This window comes from Eleginops maclovinus, chromosome 9 (genome assembly GCF_036324505.1).
Source record: "Eleginops maclovinus isolate JMC-PN-2008 ecotype Puerto Natales chromosome 9, JC_Emac_rtc_rv5, whole genome shotgun sequence".
Taxonomy (NCBI): Eukaryota; Metazoa; Chordata; class Actinopteri; order Perciformes; family Eleginopidae; genus Eleginops; species Eleginops maclovinus.
Window position 1 is genome coordinate 5,327,043 of NC_086357.1, and position 20,891 is coordinate 5,347,933.

The 20,891-nt window shown below is 43.9% G+C and overlaps 1 protein-coding gene across 1 annotated transcript; it reads left to right on the forward strand.

Annotated features, from left to right (window-relative positions):
- Window positions 1-1,076: 1,076 nt before the first annotated feature.
- On the forward strand, window positions 1,077-12,692 carry s100p (S100 calcium binding protein P). The gene is made up of 5 exons (XM_063890563.1): window positions 1,077-1,464; window positions 8,609-8,713; window positions 8,862-9,032; window positions 10,552-10,747; window positions 10,859-12,692. The coding sequence occupies exons 1-5, from the start codon at window positions 1,397-1,399 to the stop codon at window positions 11,141-11,143; spliced, it is 825 nt and encodes a 274-aa protein (XP_063746633.1). The 5' UTR covers window positions 1,077-1,396; the 3' UTR covers window positions 11,144-12,692.
- Window positions 12,693-20,891: the final 8,199 nt, after the last annotated feature.

Consider the following 20,891-nt stretch of genomic DNA (forward strand, 5'->3'; position numbering starts at 1 on the left):
CTTTATAAATTCTTGTACAGTATACCTCACCTTTATGCTGTTTATGCCAAGTATGAGAGAACTGTTGGTACAATAAGACATCCCTATACAGAAAAAGCTATTCCTTTAGAATTCCATCATCAATTGGGAGGTCAAAGGCCCTGTGTCTCAGACTGCTGCCACCACAGTAGCATGGTGGCAGACATTAGGGGATGGCTGACAATGCAACAATGAACAGTTGCCATCACATAATATTGCCCATCCCCTCACTCAAGCACCACTGATGATGACGATGACGATGATGATGATGATGATGATGATGATGATGATGATGATGATGATATTATTGAAACTCCTTGCAGTACATCTTGCAGTTGTGCAAATCCCATAAAATCGGACAGACCAATCCTGTCTCCTACAATGGAGGTAAACATATGTGTTCCTGGTCACAGTTTAAAGATACGTTTTGCAAATTGAAAGAAAACAACATAACTAAATGTCTTGGTGAAGATCATGGCTCGGCTTGAAATATGTATGTTTGTTACTTTTGAAGTTACGGACATACATAGAGTGAGCAATGACTTTTGATTTCTCTCGTGACTGTTTGATCTATCTATATATCTATCCATCCATCCTTCCTATTTATCCTTCTACCTAATTTACTCTACGCGGCTGAATGGAAAAGTATCTGTGGTACACCAAAAGAAAGAGTAATCTGGTACAAAATATTTCCCTTTAAAATGACTTTGTCAATGCATTTAAGTTGTCTTGAAGCACTACAGTTATAGGAAACCAGGCTTGACAAACACAGATTCCCCATAATTATCTTTTATAGCTAAAACATAAAGTTGCTTATAGATGTCCTGACACACAGCAACATTATCATCCCATGAGGGAAGATTTGCTATGCTTCAAATCTTTCCCTTATGCTAAAGGAATAGTTTGACCTTTTGGGCCTGATTCATTTCTTTAATAGAGTTAGCATTAGGTCTAGGGCTCTAATTTTCTCCTCACTGCCAACCACACCCCCATCCACACAGTGGCTAAGGACCCACCTCCATACTGACAGGTGCTAATGAGGCTGACCTGGAGTCAGTTACGCTGCTGTTATAGATACTTCACACAGAGAGTCAAATACAGAGCCTCAAGGCTTCTACCAGGACTTCCAAGGTTTATTATTAACCAGTTTTCCGTATTTTGCATACTGCTGTTTTAGCCACAACTTAATTCAGATCAGAACTTTTTTAATAGATCTTTTTCTGTTAAAGTACACCATTTACTCAGCCTCAAAAATGAAGCTTTAGCAGCTTGAAGTGTCAGGCAGCAGGCAGAACCAGAGTAGTAGCATTAAATGTGAATAATACATGGAGGAAATTAGGAGTATCCATGGTGGAGGTGCAGCAGAGTGCAAGGTGCCATGTTTGGGGACAACTGCTCTAACATTCTGACCGTTGACACCAGTCCGACACCTCCGTCAGAAATCAGGTGAGCTGCATTTCATCATCAGGAGTAAAGCCGTAACCAAAGTTATTTATTTTTAGATATGATGTTGGTATAAAAAAAAGGTATTATAATTTCTTCACACTGACAAAGGAGGAATTCTTATTCTATACAGCACAATACATACAAAGCGTTTGTTAGTCATGCGTTCTGTTGATTCTGCTCTGAGGTCAAAGGTGTAAAACCAGCATCCTCACAGAGCTGAATAATCTGTGATTCTTTTCCAAAACGGTGCACTTGCAACTTAAATTGTTGTCATTCTCTAAGAAATAAACTGCATTTGTCTTCTACACAATCACAAGATTGTTTCCTTGGATAAAATAATGCAGTTGCACTGTGTCATAATGGTATACTTGACATTCATCAATATTATTTAAATTTGATCATGACATACAAATGCAGTTTTAAAAAAAAAGGATATCATGATAATAATGTTTCGATAATGGACTCACAAATCCAAATGCAGAAAGTTAAGCTCTCAGCTAACTCAGTAGTGTTTGTAGAAGTGAGATAAAATACTTTAACAGCCCTGGAGTGATGACTTTTTTAAACCTAGCTAACCCGAAGTTTCAAGTGTCCACAAATGCATGTTCTTTGGGGCACCTTGACCTCTACGTTGGGATCTTATGGAACCAACTCAGTAAAGAGTGTAGATTTAAATCTGAAGTTTTGAGTCTTTGCTATCAATGTGGACATTTCCCACTGCTGATTTTATCACCAGTGTAGATTTAAATGCATTTGAGCTAAGAGGGCACTACTACTGTAAGGCCTGTCTCAAACAACAACTACCCAGACAGCGCACATAACAGGATAGCAAATATTGACTCAGGGCTGGATAACTTTTATAGACCGAGTTGGCAGTGAAGCGTGCCTGGGTCAATATTTAGTCCTGCCATGTTGGCTGCTCCTGCTTTAGTTGCCAGGTGCCAACAGCTTCCTCATGTTTTGCTTTTTGGTGGGGGGTTTAATTCAACAACGTATTGTTAAAGATTGTAGAAGAATATCCTAGGCCCCTTATTGATGTCTCAGATGTTTGCGGTGCCATCATTTTAAACTAAAGGCTTTGACATGGCAAACAGACATCAGAGAACCAGTACAAATATTAATCTCATGACCCCTCAAATGTTCCTTGAAGGCACTTAGGAGGAGTTCCAACTCTTTTGCATGCACAAGTTTTTTAATTAAACTATTTTTCTCCTATTTATGTTCTTTGGGTTTAGATTTTGGAAACAGGTTTATTGCCCATTAGGTTTACATTGTGGAGATCGTATTGAAACGCAGGAGACGCTCATTACAGTTGAGCACACGAATGCGTGTCTTGTTTAATCACACAGTCAAAGTTAACAAAACAAGATGGCGCTGTCCTGTAAACCAACAAGCATGGGGCTCCACGTCATCGTAAACACAGATTAATTAAAGGGACCACGATCCCTTTTTACAGTCGTACTTTCAAGCATAAACCAACGGTCATACTTACAGGCATGAAACAACAGTGTGTAGAACCACACTTAAGAAGGAGGTGAATTCTGTATATTACATTCACTACACACGTCCCCCCAGAATTCACCATATAAGAAGAAAAACAAAAAAACAGTCATCGGTGAGGTGGTCATATTAAACGGCCACAACGGCTGTGCCGTACAGGAGGCAGAGGAGGCACTACTGCGGCAGGTGTCTCACCATGACTCGGGTGTGGGGCATGCAGTGTGGGGGTTTTGGGAGGGAGGGGAGCAGGGGGTGGGGGCAGACCTGGAGGTCGCCCGCGTCTTGGGGGCTGGGCCAATTCAATGGGCCTAGCCACATCCAAATGAGCGGGTTTGAGGCGCTCAACAGAGAGTCGCTCCGGTTTGCCACCCATGTCCACCACAAAATGTTTAACCCCTGTCTCCAACACACGGAATGGACCTTCGTAGGGCGGGCGTAGCGGTCCCCTGTGGGCATCGTGGTGAATGAAAACATAATCAGCCGCCTGAAGCCCAGCGGGGATGTGCGACTGAGGGAGGCCGTGACGGGAAGTAGGGATAGGAGCGAAAAGCCTCGCATTGTCCAGTAGCGTGGCTCGCTGGAGAGTTGCAGACCAAGGGGCAGTGGTGCTAGGGACAAAATCCCCTGGAACCCGCAGCGGCTGGCCATAAACAAGCTCTGCGGATGAGGACTGTAGGTCCTCCTTTGGTGCAGTTCTGATGCCCAGCATTACCCACGGGAGCTTGTCGACCCAGTTGCAGTCTTTGAGGCTGGCACGAAGAGCAGCCTTCATCGACCTATGAAATCGCTCACAGAGTCCGTTCGCCTGCGGGTGATATGCAGTAGTGCGGTGGAGTTTCACTCCTAGGCTCTGGGCAACAGCGTTCCACAGCTCAGACGTAAACTGCGCGCCCCGGTCAGAGGATATGTCTGATGGAGTGCCGAAACGGGCAACCCAGGTGCCGATAAATGCACGTGTCATCTCCACAGATGCCAGCGATGTCAGTGGCACAGCCTCAGGCCAACGGGTGGTCCTGTCAACCATGGTCAACAGGTAGGTGAAACCCTGAGAGGAGGGCAGAGGGCCGACCAGATCAATGTTAACATGGTCAAACCGTCTCTCTGGCACTGGGAACAACTCTAACGGGGCTTTAGTGTGGCGGTGTACTTTGGCCCGTTGGCACTCAACACAGGTGTTAGCCCAGTCCCGAACGTCCTTCTTGAGGCCGTGCCAAACAAATTTTGCCGCAACCAGCCTCTGTGACGCTTTAGAACCAGGGTGGGAGAGACCATGGACGGCATCAAAAACTTGTCGTCGCCAAGCCATGGGAATGATTGGCCGAGGGGAGCCTGTGGAGACGTCACACAGGAGCGTGGTGCTGGTATCGCCAAAAACCACATCCTCCATCATCAGCCCAGTAGTTGAGCTCTTAAGGTGTTGCACGTCTGGGTCTGTGGTCTGGTCCGCTGCCATTCGGCTGTAATCCAAACCAAGATGGACTGCCCCTGCCACAGCCCGTGACAGGCAGTCAGCCACCTGGTTGTCCTTACCTGCAACGTGCTGTAAATCCGTGGTGAACTCGGAAATGTAGCACAGATGACGTTGCTGGCGGGCGGACCACGGCTCAGCCACCTTGGCCATGGCGAAAGTCAGCGGCTTGTGGTCGACAAAAGCGGTGAAGTGTCGCAGGGAACGAAAGTGTCTGATGGCGAGGTAGAGGCCAAGCAGCTCCCGGTCGAAGGTGCTGTACTTCCATTCACTGGGGCGCAACTGACGGCTGAAGAAAGCAAGCGGCTGCCAGGCCCCGCCTACCCACTGCTCGTAGACGGCACCGACAGCGTAGTCTGAGGCGTCCGAGGTGATGGCGATGGAGGCTGAGGGAGAAGGATGTGCCAGCATGGCGGCGTTCGCCAGGGCTGTCTTTGTGTCAGCAAAAGCTTTGACCCTGCTTTCAGTCCAGTCTACACCGTGCTTGGGCTTACCTTTCAAGGCCTCGTGCAAGGGCCGCATGAACTGGGCGGCTTGAGGAATGAACCGGTGGTAAAAATTCACCATGCCCAGGAACTCCTGCAGGGCCTTGACAGTGAGCGGGCGTGGAAACTGTGTCACCGCCTCCACCTTTGATGGGAGAGGGACTGCACCATCCTTGGTGACTTTGTGTCCCAGGAAATCGATGGTGGAGAGACCGAATTGGCACTTGGCGGGGTTAACAATTAGCCCATGTTGGCTGAGGCGCTCAAAAAGTGTTCTGAGGTGCGCCAGATGCTGAGCTTTGGACGTGCTTGCTACCAGGATGTCGTCCAAGTACACAAAAAGAAAAGGCAGGTCTCGTAGGACAGAGTCCATGAGGCGTTGAAAAGATTGAGCAGCATTTTTAAGGCCGAACGGCATTCTCAAAAACTCAAACAGGCCAAATGGCGTGATAACTGCTGTTTTGGGAATGTCCAGTGAGTGTACCGGCACCTGATGATAACCCCGGACGAGGTCAACTTTGGAAAAAATCACCATACCAGCCAGGTGTGATGAAAAATCCTGTATGTTCGGGACTGGGTATCGGTCAGGTGTCGTTGCCTCATTAAGCCGCCGGTAGTCGCCACACGGGCGCCAGCCGCCACCGGGTTTGGGGACGATGTGGAGGGGTGACGCCCACGGGCTGTCGGATCGGCGGACTATGCCCAGGCGCTCCATGTTAGCAAACTCAGCCTTTGCAACGGCAAGCTTGGTCGGGTCGAGGCGCCGAGCACGGGTGTAAACGGGTGGACCAGTAGTGGCGAGATGGTGCTCCACACCATGCTTCACGGCAGACGCCGAGAAAGTGGGCTGAGTGAGGGCCGGGTAACCAGCCAGTAGACGTTGGAAGTCATCTGAGGATGAGAGCATACTAGACAGTTGTATGGAGTCAGCCCCGCTGAGCGTGCACCTATATGAACAAAACGTGACAGCGTCAATCAAACGGCGGTTCTTGACATCCACTAACAGTCCGTGTGCACACAAAAAATCGGCACCAAGGAGGGGAAAAGCAATGTTGGCTGTAACAAAATCCCAGCCAAACCGATGCCCTCCGAAACACAACTCAACATATCTCTTTCCATATGTGCGGATGGGGGTCCCATTAGCAGCTTCCATAGGGGGGCCATGGCTGTCTGTCGCAATGTCCAAACGGGATGCAGGCAGGACGCTCCTCTGTGCTCCCGTGTCGCACAGGAAACGTCGTCCGGAGATGCTGTCACGGATGAAAAGCAGCCTGCCTACGCGGCTAACGCTCATGGCCACTACTGAGCGCCGGCCCTGGCGTTTCCCGACCCGCCGAAACTGCATGGAGGACGGCATTTAAGAGCCTTCGGTCCAAACTTCTCATGGTAAAAACACATGCCGAAGACTGCTGGGGGCCTGAAAACTGCTGCCGACCTGTAGACTGCTGCCGGCCTGAAAACTGCTGCCCACGAGAAGATGTTGCAGCAATGAGTGCGGAATCGTCCTGTGGCACAGGAACGACGTGCGCGGGAAGGAGCGCCGCCATGACACAGTGCCCGTGACTCGCCAGGAAAAATGTATCAGCCTCTTCAGCCAGTCTCCGACAATCAGTGATTGTGGTGTTTGCTAATGCAGCTCTGATTTGGGAAGGCAGCTGACGCAGAAAAAGTTGCATGAAAAGAAAATCGGGTCTGTGCTCACCTAGGAGATCCAGCATACGGTCCATGAGCTCAGACGGTTTGCTGTCACCCAGTCCCTGAAGGGAGAAAAGCCTGCTGGCTCTCTCAGCATCTGACAGTTCAAAAGTTTTCAACAGGTGGGCTTTAAGTGTTGCATACTTTTCAGCTGCGGGAGGATTTTTAAGGAGGCTCACCACTCTGGATGCTGTTGAATTTCCAAGAGCTGATACAACGTAGTAGTAACGTGTAGTATCAACGGTGATTTCACGCAACGCGAACTGCGCTTCAGTCTGGGCAAACCATGCTGACGCAGATGATTCCCAGAATTCGGGGAGTTTGAGGGTAACAGCGTTCACCGTCATTTTCGTGTCGTGTTGTGTCTCTGGATACGTCCAGCAAACAAACGTCGGGTCACCAGTGTGGAGATCGTATTGAAACGCAGGAGACGTTCATTACAGTTGAGCACACGAATGCGTGTCTCGTTTAATCACACAGTCAAAGTTATAACAAAACAAGATGGCGCTGTCCTGTAAACCAACAAGCATGGGGCTCCACGTCATCGTAAACACAGATTAATTAAAGGGACCACGATCCCTTTTTACAGTCGTACTTTCAAGCATAAACCAACGGTCATACTTACAGGCATGAAACAACAGTGTGTAGAACCACACTTAAGAAGGAGGTGAATTCTGTATATTACATTCACTACAACATATTGAATTTGCTTGGGTGTGTATGTGCATTTTTTCTGTACACAAGCCAACACTAGAATTTCTGCCATACATGTGGAGATAAAGATTTAAGAAAAATTTGGAATGGTCTCTTAATTTTTTCCGGTGCTGTATGCTCAGTATTGGAATTCAAATTGAAGAGCTGTGCAGATTTTAAAAGAGGCAGCAGTAGAAGTAGTAGGTATAAGTATACTAAGATATTTGCGGAGGTCACAATACTTAAATGAATATATTTGCTTAAATTATGAGAATTATTCCAATAAATCAAAAGAGAAAGGGATTAGATCAAATCCAAATCATGTTTATCCAGATTTCATTATGAATCACTCTGAAAACCGAATCCCCCTGACTGATGGAGTGATCAGCAGCACCCTCAGCTGGAGGAGTTGGACAACTCAGGGCGAGGTCATGTTTTTTTTTTTTGGAGTTGTTTCCAGTGACAGTGTTGTCTGACCTTCACAACTTCTTTTACGAGAACATGTTTTCCATTTGTGCAAGAGGTCTTAAACTGTAGAGGAATGATAGTTATGTGCTTCAGACCGGGTGTCCACATACCATTTCTTGTTCGTGTGTGTGTGTGTGTGTGTGTGTGTGTGTGTGTGTGTGTGTGTGTGTGTGTGACACACACACACACACACACACACACACACACACACACACACACACACACACACACACACACACACACACACACACACACACACACACACACACACACACACAGCTAACAATACTGTAACGTCAGTGAGGGATTCTTATTGATGACTGGTGAAAGCGCCCTGCTGAGCCCAGGTTGTAAATTACTGTACGGCATGCTGAGACGCCTCAGTGATGACATAGGATTAACATTTTACAACCAGTAGGGTTTTTTTCCTCTTTGATGTTATCTACACTCTGTGCACTCCAGTACAATTGATATATTTGTTGTTAGTAATAGAAAACAGGAATGGGAATTTTAATTTCTGCTGGAGTAAAAAGTAACCAGTCCCTTCTGATACTCTAATAAGGAAATTACTTGGATTTGCACTTAATTACAGTACTTGAGCAAGTTTACTTGCATTTCACCGCTGGCTGAAAGGCGGTTTAGTGTCACATTATTTATGTGGTTATTAGGTTGTCCTGCATGTCTTTGGACTATGGGAGGAAGCCAGAGGCTCTTGAGTCTTTCATAAGTAACAGAGTATTGCTACAGTAGGTTATTGCTATTTTACTCAGAAACAGATAAGCCTACCATGAAAGGTCTGTATGTTTTTTTAATAACAGACTCTTGTATTTTGCAGTTGGGTCAGTTCCTCAGGCAGCAGCAGTGGACTACAGTACCCACAATCCTCTGATAGGATGTTTCTGTGGGCAGGAAGTAAAACAGATGGAAGAAATGACCACAGGTATTAAATACTGCTTGCTTGTTTTTTTTCTATGTTAATTCTCAGAGAAGCAGTAAAACTGATACATCCATTGTTGACTTAAAAAGATAAAAGGCACCATACACTTTAAACTGTCATGGTGAATTTTAAATCTTAACCTGTTTTTCAGAACCATCTACAATAAGGTCCGTGAATATGATGTCCTGGACAAGAGGAAGACGGTGACGGCTCTGAGGGCAGGAGAGGACAGGGCCATGCTGCTGGGCCTCAGCATGGTGCTCCTCTCTGTCATGATGTACTTTGTCCTGGGAATCACCGTCCTGCGTTCCTACTCTGACCGGTACAAAACAGGCACAAAAATCCATATCCTCTTTTTGTTTACTAAATAGGGATTCATTTATAACAGTGGTGGATTGAAACAAATTACATTTACTCTAGTATTGTAATTTTTCTTGGGTATTTCAATTGTGTGCTACGTATAATTTTACTACACTGTATGATTTGTACGTTTGAATAATGGTTTGTACACTTGTTTTCTTTTATGTGACACACTAATGTAATTCTAATATACAAAGTAATTTGAAAAAGCAATCCAAAATGGCTCCACATTTGGAATCGCCAATGTAGAAATGATTCGACATGGATTATTTAGTGATCAAACAAAATAATAATATTATGTTTCACTGTAAAAAAGAGACATTTTGCATACTGGGTTTTTGATACATAAAAAAAAGACATCGGACATCACTTTTCAACCTTTGTCCTGAACTAACTAACCACTCAAACCATTCAAAGTGTGTTTGCAGCAGTGATGGAAGAAGTACTCAGATCCTCTACTTAAGTTAAATAAATATACTATGGTCTTTAAATGCTCCATGACAAGTAAAAGTCACTCAAGAGTACAATTATTATCAGTTAAATATACCTAGAGTATATAAAAATACTCGGCATGCAGAATGGATATTTTCACAGTACATTACTTTGGATGCTTTTAACATGTAAGAGCATTTTAGTATTGTAGCAATGTGGACCAAATTAAGATACTTGGAATACTGTGCTAATTAGTAGCACAGTACAGCATTTTACCGTATCAGCATATCATGTTTTTTGTAAATATGTGTGTATATCCATAACGCCAAGTATATCATATTTGATACATGAGTTTCTGAGACCTCTACGTATACCAAATGACTTGAAGTTTCCTGAAAAACCTGTTGTCTACTGTACAATATGATACATGTCTTTGGCCTCCTGGTGGATTATCTGGGCCCTGCAGGGAGTAGAGTTCTTTTAAAAGCCAAATCCGTAATGGCAACCGTCATGAAGTGGCTCAGAAACTTTTGGCAGCGATATCTTTGCTAATATTGAATAAGTTATGGTTAAAATATCTTTCATATTGTTACTGATATTTCAGTATTATGCTTACCAAAACGCTCAACAAAAACCATTTAGAACATTTGACTCAACTAATTAACGATTAAACGAGTCATAGTTAAAATATATTAAAAGTAGAAAGTCGTTTTTGTTTCAAAAAGAAACATTGTTTTGTTCAATACATTTCCATAAATGCCTAATGTATAAAATATGATCCAAAAAAATCATATATGTAAATAATGACCAAATATTTTCTTTTATTATTTTGTTTAAAAGGAATAATAAACACATTATCTGTTATATCATGTGTCAGGCTTTACAGGGTTAAATTAATGTAGTGCAGTAAAAAGTATCACATTTGCCTCGTAAATGTAGTTGAGTGAAGTATAAAGTAGCATTAAATTACTTAAGTAAAGGACATATGTCAAAAGAGTACTTAAGTGCATTACATGAGTGAATTTAATGAATTACTATTATTTTTACAGCGTATGGATCAACGAGACCACCTGCACCATTGTGAACTCCAGCATCGTGTGTGATGTAAACTGTTCGTACAGCTGTGGAACGGAGTGCTGGAAGCATTCCCGTTACCCCTGCCTCCAGGTCTATGTGAGCCTCAACTCCTCGGGAAAAGTGATACGACTGTTGCACAACGAGGAGACACAGGAAAGCAACCCAGAGGTCTGGACTGTCAAATGCCACAAACACTTATAATCTTACTAACACCTGGACTACAGCATGGCAAAGACAGCTCTACAGATAAAAACATATCATATTTTCTCTCTTCTTCAGTGCTTCTACATCCCTAAGTGCCAGAAGGACTATGCAGCCTCACATGCAATGGTTCAGAACATTTCTGAGAGTCTCAAGTCTCATCACACAGTCCAGTGTTTCGTGGACCCTACGGACAGAATGGACTGCGCCATCCTGACGCAGATCTACAGTCTGGTCACAGTCTTATATTCCCTGTTCTGGCCTACCTTCACCTTGATTGGGGGAACCATCATCATAGCTATGGTGAAGCTGACCCAGTCCCTGTCCATCATGTACGAGCGAATAAGCCACATTAAGAAGTGAAGGGTTGGAATACAAAAAGTCCAAAATGAAGTTCCTGTTATAGACAAATGGGTACAACTGATAAAGCTTTGATGGGCCAGACAGAAGACTGAGATGTGGTCTGTCTTTGGCGTTCATCAGTGACAATCTAAACACTGCTGCAAGGGAAGCATTCTTTTGTGGCGGGGTGGAAATCAACATTTAAAGATAGACTAGTCCTGCTGTTGAAGCTCAATTAACACTTTTACAACTATCCTTTTATATTTATTGTATTGCTTTTAAACGTTATTTTATAATTGCTATTTCATCAAAAATACACATATGTGCTTTCTTTGTGGGGATAAGAAGAATGATACCACTCTAGTATCCATCCATGGAGATGTATCCAATTAGCTTAGTTAGCACAGAAACTGGAAGGGATGGAGGTCAAACAGCTGGCTTGGCTCTGTGCAAAAATAACAAAATCCCCGTACCATCTCCTCTCAAGCTCATTAACTAACACTGAAGTGATGATTGTTTAGTGCAGGCTAACTATTTCCCTCTGTTACAAATCTTTGTGCTTAGCTAACAGGCTACCAGTTGTAGCTTGATATTTAGCGTACAGACAGATTTGTTCCAATATCCGCAGGTCTCTCTGAGGGAAACGGGCCCTGATGAAGGCTGCTCAAGACAAAGGCAGCAGCTCAGATGAGCCAGAGTCAAGCTCGTCATCAATCGCTGAGGACTCAGCAGGAGAAATGTGCACAGATGATAAGCTACCCTCTACACATCGTCCAACTGCTGAACGTCCATGCAAGAGGACGACAGATGACTATGATATCACCTCCAAAAATCTATTGCAATGTCAGGGGCACCCACTTGAAAAAAAAAGCGTTTTATAGTGTCTGTCTTCGCTATACATAACTCAGGTTTTGGTTTTAAGGTCTCACACTCCCTTTTCTGGCCTACCTTCACCTTGAAGGGGGACCAATATCATACCTATGGAGAAGCTGACTCAGTCCCTGTCCATCTTGTGCTAGCGTCTACGCCTAACTGACTAATTAATCATCCGCAACAATTGCGCCGAGACTGTAGGATGAGTGAATTAGTTTGGGTCCGTTGATTTCCAAAACCTGCTGTTATATTAAAAAGTACGCTGATGACTTTGCACCAAGTCTTTACTGACCATTACTGTTGGCAACTCCTTGCAGATTGAAGTTCGAGGATGTTGTGGTGAATTGACAGTGTCCTGTTGTCGAGGAACTCTCTGGATGCATTCTTTCTCTACGATATCTGCATTTCTGTGTCCTATCACTTGTGTCCACTCTAAATGTATACTATCAATAGACACAAAGTGCCTGTTACCTCTTGATAAATAAATTTGACCCTTTAATGATTATATATGTTGAGATGACTGCACAGTTCATTATCTCGTCATTTGGATACTGTGAACTGTTTCATGATGATTGATAGTTTGACAAGCCCAGTGATTGGCTGGAGATTATATAGAAATATACCATATTGACTGAATTTTGTCATGCCCACTTTTTCAAATTTCAAATATTACAATAAAGACTTGTTAAAAACTGAATTCAGAAATAAAAAAATCTAAGTTTTCATATCATGATGAGGGCGAGATGCGCATACAGTAGTCAGGCAAATTTGACGTGTATACCATGTGTATATTTTAACTAAAGCCTAAATTAAGATAAAGTTAGGTTCTATGAGTCTTTGCCGTATCAGAAGTCAGGATATAAAACTGGAAACTTGAGAATGAGTGCCCTGATGATCAGCTAAAATGAGGACAAGGGGCAACCCATTTACAAAGATGATCCACAGTTAAGCTCCTCATCAATCGGAACCACGCTATTCCCACTGAAATCTGTACAAGGACACAGTGGACAATGTTGGGTAAACGAATGAGACAAAGGAGGAGAGCTGAGGTCCAGACTTATAGAAAAATTTGATAAAAGCCCATTGTCATTGTCAACAAAAATTTCCCAGTTTGGGATGAATAAAGTATTTCTGATTTCTGATAGGCAACGTAAGTTCACTCGCTAAATGCAATGGACAAGCTAACGGCTTAGCTAGGAGGAGCTAGGAGATTGGATACAGGATATCTGCACACGATGCCATTGCTGGCTTCTGAACTTTTGGGGCTGTCAAGGATTGCACAGAGAATGGAGCATGGAAGAAAATACGCTTTTCTTGCAGTCTGTTTGATTGAGCCTGAGGTGAAGGTAAACCTGGTTATGAGTACCGTGTGAGTCAGATGGTAAAGAGTCTAATGCTTTGAAAGGCACACGCACATCTATGTTATATTAGGCTAGATCATGTGTTAGTTTAAGCAAACTGAAATAACCTGCAAAATCTTTTACTGTTTTCTCCTGATCATTTCTCTCTGCCATCTCAAATGTCTCCTTTTTTAACAAGTTGATTTAGTTAGCTTCTTGGCCTGTTGTCTGTTTTAATGACTAATATGCTCAGTCGCATGTCCCCACATTGCTTGGCAAATATTTGTACAATATTTCTGTATTTATTGCACATTTCTTTGACTAGTATAGTAGAAATGTATCATAAGTGTTATTTAATTATATATATATATAGGTCATGTAATTACTTCCCTGGTTTGATTTTCCCAGTATGTTAACTACGGCTGTCTTTCCCAGGCTTTTGTAACACCTTTAGTACAAAAGACTGGCAACCTTATGTCTTCTCTAGCATTCGTCAGACAGGAGGTTGCCACTGGTCAGGCAAATTATCATACGGATGTTACCTGATATAATTAACATGCCTTATGTCCCTTTTATTTAGCATCCTGTAATGAAAATTCCCTAACTTAGACCTCCCCTCTTCCTTTGTTTTAATTGTATAAGATGCTTGTATTTTCTGCCAGATCCCATACGGACTTGGCCTGGGAACTGGAAGGTCACCAGTTCAAGTCCCCGTGTTTGTCTTGTCTGTTAGTATTCACAGTATCAATGTACGGATGTATAGCAGAATAGCAAGCTGGTGCAGAGGTTAACCAATCAATTTTGGAAACATGAGAAAGGTGTTGCTCCCTTGGTATTTGGTAATATTTACATAGCGTGCGTTTACAGAGGGATACATTGTTAAACAGGTTCAGGTCTCTGTTTGCATTGTGCGTTACTTACTCGTGTGTTTGCTACTTACAGAAAATGGAGAACATGCAGTGTGATTCTCATCTGTCTGCAGCGTAATCAGAATCAGAATCAGAAATACTTTATTAATCCCAAACTGGAAACATTTTTCATTGCAGCAGCGAAATACAAAAAGAAAAAGCTTAACAAATAATTAGAACTAAAAATAAAAATGAGTAAAAATTAGAAATATAAAAATGTCAAGGTGTGCATGTTATGTCCATAACATATAGGTACTCCTCCTCCTGTCCATCCCTTATACACCCCACCACTGCAGAGTCATCCGAACATTTCTGCAGGTGGCATGACTCTGAGTTGGATTTTAACCCATCCTAGTACTAGGAGCAGTGGGTAGCTATTGTGCAGCGCCCGGGGAGCAATGGGGATGGGGGATTGGAGATGTCTGGTGCCTTGCTCAAGGGCACCACAGCAGGGCCTAGGAGGTGAACTGGGACCTTTCCAAGTAGCAGTCCACTTTCCATATTTCATGTCGGTTTTGGGGACTTGAACCAGCGACCCTAAGATTCCCAGTCCAAGCCCCTACTGACTGAGCCACAAGGTTTCAGGTTTCAAGGTTTTATTTGTCATATGCACAGCAGATACAGCGTATATGTTGGCAATGAAAATCTTATGTCCGATGCTCCTCCAACAACTCAACATACATGGTGCAAAAGATAAATAAAATAGTGCAAAAAGAGAGAAGAATATTTACAATATCAACAATACAGATTTGAGGATGTGAAATATATACATATGTGGAATACATTGAAATTATTTAAACACTTTACACTGTGGAATGAGGAGGTATGGACAGATGCATATATTACGTATAACAGATGTACAGTGGGGCAAAAAAGTATTTAGTCAGCCACCTATTGTGCAAGTTCTCCCATTTAAAAAGATGAGAGAGGCCTGTAATTTTTATCATAGGTATACCTCAACTATGAGAGACAGAATGAGAAAAAAAAATCCAGAAAATCACATTGTAGGATTTTTAAAGAATTTATTTTCAAATGATTGTGGAAAATAAGTATTTGGTCAATAACAAAAGTTCATCTCAATACTTTGTTATATACCCTTTGTTGGCAATGACAGAGGTCAAACGTTTTCTGTAAGTCTTCACAAGGTTTTCACACACTGTTGCTGGTATTTTGGCCCATTCCTCCATGCAGATCTCCTCTAAAGCAGTGATGTTTTGGGGCTGTCGCTGGGCAACACGGACTTTCAACTCCCTCCCAAGATTTTCTATGGGGTTGAGATCTGGAGACTGGCTAGGCCACTCCAGGACCTTGAAATGCTTCTTACGAAGCCACTCCTTCGTTGCCCTGGTGGTGTGTTTGGGATCATTGTCATGCTGAAAGACCCAGCCACGCTTCATCTTCAGTGCCCTTGCTGATGGAAGGAGGTTTTCACTCAAAATCTCACGATACATGGCCCCATTCATTCTTTCCTTTACACGGATCAGTCGTCCTGGTCCCTTTGCAGAAAAACAGCCCCAAAGCATGATGTTTCCACCCCCATGCTTCACAGTAGGCATGGTGTTCTTTGGATGCAACTCTGCATTCTTTCTCCTCCAAACACGACGAGCTGAGTTTTTACCAAAAAGTTCTATTTTGGTTTCATCTGACCATATGACATTCTCCCAATCCTCTTCTGGATCATCCAAATGCCCTCTAGCAAACTTCAGACGGGCCTGGACATGTACTGGCTTAAGCAGGGGGACACGTCTGGAACTGCAGGATTTAAGTCCCTGGCGGCGTAGTGTGTTACTGATGGTAGCCTCTGTTACTTTGGTCCCAGCTCTCTGCAGGTCATTCACTAGGTCCCCCCGTGTGGTTCTGGGATTTTTGCTCACCGTTGTTGTGATCATTTTGACCCCACGGGGTGAGATCTTGCGTGGAGCCCCAGATGGAGGGAGATTAGCAGTGGTCTTGTTTGTCTTCCATTTTCTAATAATTGCTCCCACAGTTGATTTCTTCACACCAAGCTGCTTACCTATTGCAGATTCAGTTTTCCCAGCCTGGTGCAGGTCTACAATTTTGTCTCTGATCTCCTTTGACAGCTCTTTGGTCTTGGCCATAGTGGAGTTTGGAGTATGACTGTTTGAGGTTGTGGACAGGTGTCTTTTATACTGATAACGAGTTCAAAAAGGTGCCATTAATACAGGTAACGAGTGGAGGGCAGAGGAGCCTCTTAAAGAAGAAGTTACAGGTCTGTGAGAGCCATAAATCTTGCTTGTTTGTAGGTGACCAAATACTTATTTTACCGAGGAATTTACCAATAAATTCATTAAAAATCAGACAATGTGATTTCCTGGATTTTTTTTTCTCATTCTGTCTCTCATAGTTGAAGTGTACCTATGACAAAAATTACAGGCCTTTCTCATCTTTTTAAATGGGAGAACTTGCACAGTTGGTGGCTGACTAAATACTTTTTTGCCCCACTGTATATGGCAGATATGTATAATATATATGTATGTGTGTACTATAAACAGATGTGAGTAGACATTCACACAGCTCAGGAGTTCAGCAGTCTTATAGCCTGTGGTATAAAACTGTCTCTGAGTCTGGTGGTCTTGGTCCGGATGCTGCGGTACCGTCTGCCAGACGGCAGCAGAGAGAACAGATTGTTGCTGGGGTGATGGGGGTCCTTTAATATCCTACCGGCCTTCTTCCTACACCGCTGGGTGTAGAGGTCCTCCATGGATGGCAGCTCCGTCCTGGTGATGTGCTGAGCAGTTTTCACCACCCTCTGTAGAGTCTTACGGTTGAGGGCGGTGCAACTGCCGTACCAGGCGGTGATGCAGCCAGTCAGGATACTCTCGATGGTGCACCTGTAGAAGTTGCAGAGTATCCTGGAGTCCATGTTGAACTTCCGCAGCCTGCGGAGGAAGAAGAGCCGCTGTCGAGCCGTCTTGGATATGACCCTGGTGTGATGTGTCCATGTCAGGTCCTCACTGATGTTTACCCCGAGGAACCTGAAGCTGCTGACTCTCTCCACAGGAGTCCCGTCGATGGTGATGGGTGTGTGTGCCTCTCTCTGCCTCTTCCTGTAGTCCACAATCAGCTCCTTTGTTTTGCTGACGTTGAGATGGAGGTTGTTGTCCTGGCACCAAGATGTCAGGGCTCTGACCTCCTCTCTGTACGCCGTCTCGTCGCCGTCTGTGATCAGGCCGATGACGGTTATGTCGTCAGCAAACTTGATGATGGTGTTGGAGCTGTGTGTGGCCACGCAGTCGTGCGTGAACAGGGAGTAGAGGAGAGGGCTGAGCACACAACCCTGAGGGGCTCCGGTGTTGAGGGTCAAGGTGGAGGATGTGATGTTCCCCATCCGCACTGCCTGGGATCTGCCCGTCAGGAAGCTCATGATCCAGTCACAGAGGGCGCTGTTGAGCCCAAGGTCCCTGAGCTTAATGATGAGCTTGGAGGGCACAATGGTGTTGAATGCTGAACTGTAGTCAATGAACAGCATTCTCACATAAGTGTTCCTCTGGTCCAGGTGGGAGAGGGCAGTGTGGAGGGTGAGGGAGATGGCATCATCCGTGGACCTGTTTGCTCTGTAGGCAAACTGCAGGGGGTCCAGTGAGTCAGGGAGGGAGGAGGTGATAAAAGTTTTGACTAACCGCTCAAAGCACTTCAGGTACCTGCACAAGCTACAGGTAGGTGGTAATCCAGGAGATGGTGGACGCATATACCCTCATAGCCTGCAGCTTGTCACTCAGTAGCCGTGGCTGGATCGTGTTTAATGCACGGAGAAATCAAAGAAGGTGATTCTCACAGTGCATCCCGACCCATCCAGGTACAAGTGAGCACGCTGCAGCAGGTAGATAATGGCATCGTCCACCCCCAGGTGAGGCTGGTAGGCAAATTGCAGAGGGTCAAGAAATTATCTCACCTGCGGTCTGAGATGTGACAACACCAGTCTCTCCAGCACCTTCATCACATGAGATGTGAGAGCTATCGGCCGATAGTCATTGTGCCCAGAAGGAGTCGTCTTTTTAGGGACAGGAACAACGCAGGATACAGTGAGGCGGGGGAGGGGGTTTAATGTCACAGTAGCAGGGAGACACATCAGAAGTGAGGAGGTAGAGTTCAAAGTGGTCAGCAGGGGAGATAGTGGTCAGAGGCAAGGAGAGCAGTGGGGGGATGTTGAAGCCCGGATGAATGCTGGAGGTGAGGTGTGAAGTGGAGGAGACAGCAGCAGGGGGCGGAGAGCTGAACCTATTGAAGAAGGTGTTCAGCTCGTTAGCCCTCTCCGGGGTGCCCACTGTCAGTCGATCTCTCCCCTTGAACCCAGTGATGGCCTTCATTCCAGTCCAGACATCCTTCCTATTGTTCTGCTGGAGCTGGGCCTCAAGCTTCTTCCTGTAGGAATCCTTGCTCTTCCTCAGCTTGTCCCTCAGGTCCTGCTGGATTCTCCTCAGCAGTGGTTTGTTCACAGACTTGAAAGCTTCCTTCTTCTTGTTTAAAAGCTGTTTCAAGTCACTTGCAATCCAGGGTTTATTGTTTGGAAAGCAGTGAACAGTTTTAACTGGTAATGTATTTTGCTCACAGACGTTGGTGTAATCGGTGATGCAGTCGGTCTTGTTGTTGATGTCCTCTCCACGTGGCACACAAAGCACATCCCAGTCTATGGTCTCGAAGCAGTCCTGAAGAGCCTCATTGGCCTCAGGGGTCCACTTCCTAACAGTTTTAGTGGATACAGTCTGCCTCTGGACAAGAGGGACATATTTTGGAGCAAGGAAGAGAGGTTGTGATCTGATCTGCCCGATATGATATTAGCATATAAAAGGTCCAGAGTCTTGTTATCTCTCGTGGAGCATTTCACATACTGAGTGAATGTAGGTAGAGTTTTGTCCAGTTTTGCATGGTTAAAATCCCCAGTGATGGTGATGAAAGCATTTTGGTGTAGTGTTTGGAGTTTGGCCACAGTGGTGTGGATGACGTCACATCTGCGTCAGCTGATGGTGGGATATAGACAGCAACAGCAATGGCGTAGTGAAAACAGTTCAATGTCCGGGATACAGAAATGTCAGCACCCCGAGCTCGTCCATTTTATTGGCCAAGGATCTCATGTTCCCAATTACAATTGCCGAATGCTAATATCTCCTCTTCTTCTTAGTCTTCTGTTCCTAACTCCTCTGAGCATGGCTCTCCGAGAGTGAAGAAAGTATAAGTAGAATGACCAGAAAACTATTGAAACTAAGTTTGGCCATGGTTTTATAAATAAACAGTCAAAAGAAAAATCACAAATAACGAGAATAAAATAGTTAAAAAAGACTAAATCTATAAAACACAGGGAGCTGCTGCAACAGGCTGCCACCTAGCACGGCGCCAAGAGCTTTTCTTACGCATGATATTTCCTCATCTGTTACCTTTGTTCACGCTCTCCACATGAATCCCATAGGCATTACATAAGGATGGCTGTTCAGTCAATTGAGTGTTAAAATGACTGATCTCATAATCTGAAAACTGAATCGTCATCTTCACAGGACATTTTGCAGGGCTCTAATGTGCAGGATGTTTAGTTTCTTTCCTAAACAGAGTGCATATTCTGAGAATTCATCTAAGCGAAAGCCTTAGTAATCAACCTATTCCTGTGCTGAAAGTGTGGTGTATTAAATCTGTTCAAGCAAACATGGTGCCCAAAATCCATACTCCTGGGTGATCTACAAGATATACCTCAAAAGAAAGGCAAAGTCCAGTTCACATCTTTGCTTCTTTTCTATCGCTATAACATTTTTTAAAGAACCGGACTGTCTCTTAAACCGGATCTAAAGAGAGCAGACCAGATATGTTGAATGCTTTTAATACAATTCCGAGAGTATTTCAGATACACCCACCTGCATAACAGCTCTGTTTAGAAATGTTCTTCTGCTCAAATGGAAAGATACACAAAGTGATTCCAAACGGAAACATTTCTCACCTGATTTGAGCATGAACATTATCATAATACATATTTTTCCTTCAAGGACTTCATGTCCAAACTTTTTTTCAGATAACAGCAGTGTTGGTAAATAATGTACACTGTATAAATATAAAACGTTTTACTTGACTTGATGTTTATATTTTCATGTCTTTAGGTAATTTTAGAACCAGATCAGAATACTTGTATTTGTCCCACAGAGAGGAAATTTACATTTGCCAGAGCTAGTAAAAAGCCAAAGATAGCGAAAAGAAACTACACAATTTATAAAATACAAATCCAGTACCAGTGGGTGTACACAACTGAGATCAACCAGGCGAGAGTATTTAAGGTGGAAGTATACTGTATATTAAGGAGCGTTCCATGGCGCTTATTATAGAAGCAAGCTCCCCAAACTTATGCTAGTGCCTAGCAAGTCTGCCTACCCGCTGTAATGAAAGTCAATTTTTAAAATATGTTGGAAATTGGTCAAAAACTCAAGAAAGAACATACATATTCTGATCGGGAAAAGGGAAAGGGAATCCCCTTCCTCTGAGTGTGCCTCTTACAATTTATTCACTTAGCGTTATACGATCCTTTACAAACTGTTATTTTCAATGAGAACTGATTGGTCAATAGGATTTGTCGCAGTTTGTAAATACAACATGCGAAGTTGCTCTTATTGTAACGTCAAAATAGTATAAATGTGTCAGGTTCTGATTGGC

What these genes read in the sequence shown, in the direction of transcription:
- s100p (XM_063890563.1), top strand. Translation starts at nt 1,397, where the DNA reads ATGTTTGGGGACAACTGCTCTAACATTCTGACCGTTGACACCAGTCCG. An exon ending in ACACCTCCGTCAGAAATCAG is followed by an intron (nt 1,465 to 8,608) that starts GTGAGCTGCATT and finishes TGTATTTTGCAG; the next exon opens with TTGGGTCAGTTCCTCAGGCA. An exon ending in GATGGAAGAAATGACCACAG is followed by an intron (nt 8,714 to 8,861) that starts GTATTAAATACT and finishes CCTGTTTTTCAG; the next exon opens with AACCATCTACAATAAGGTCC.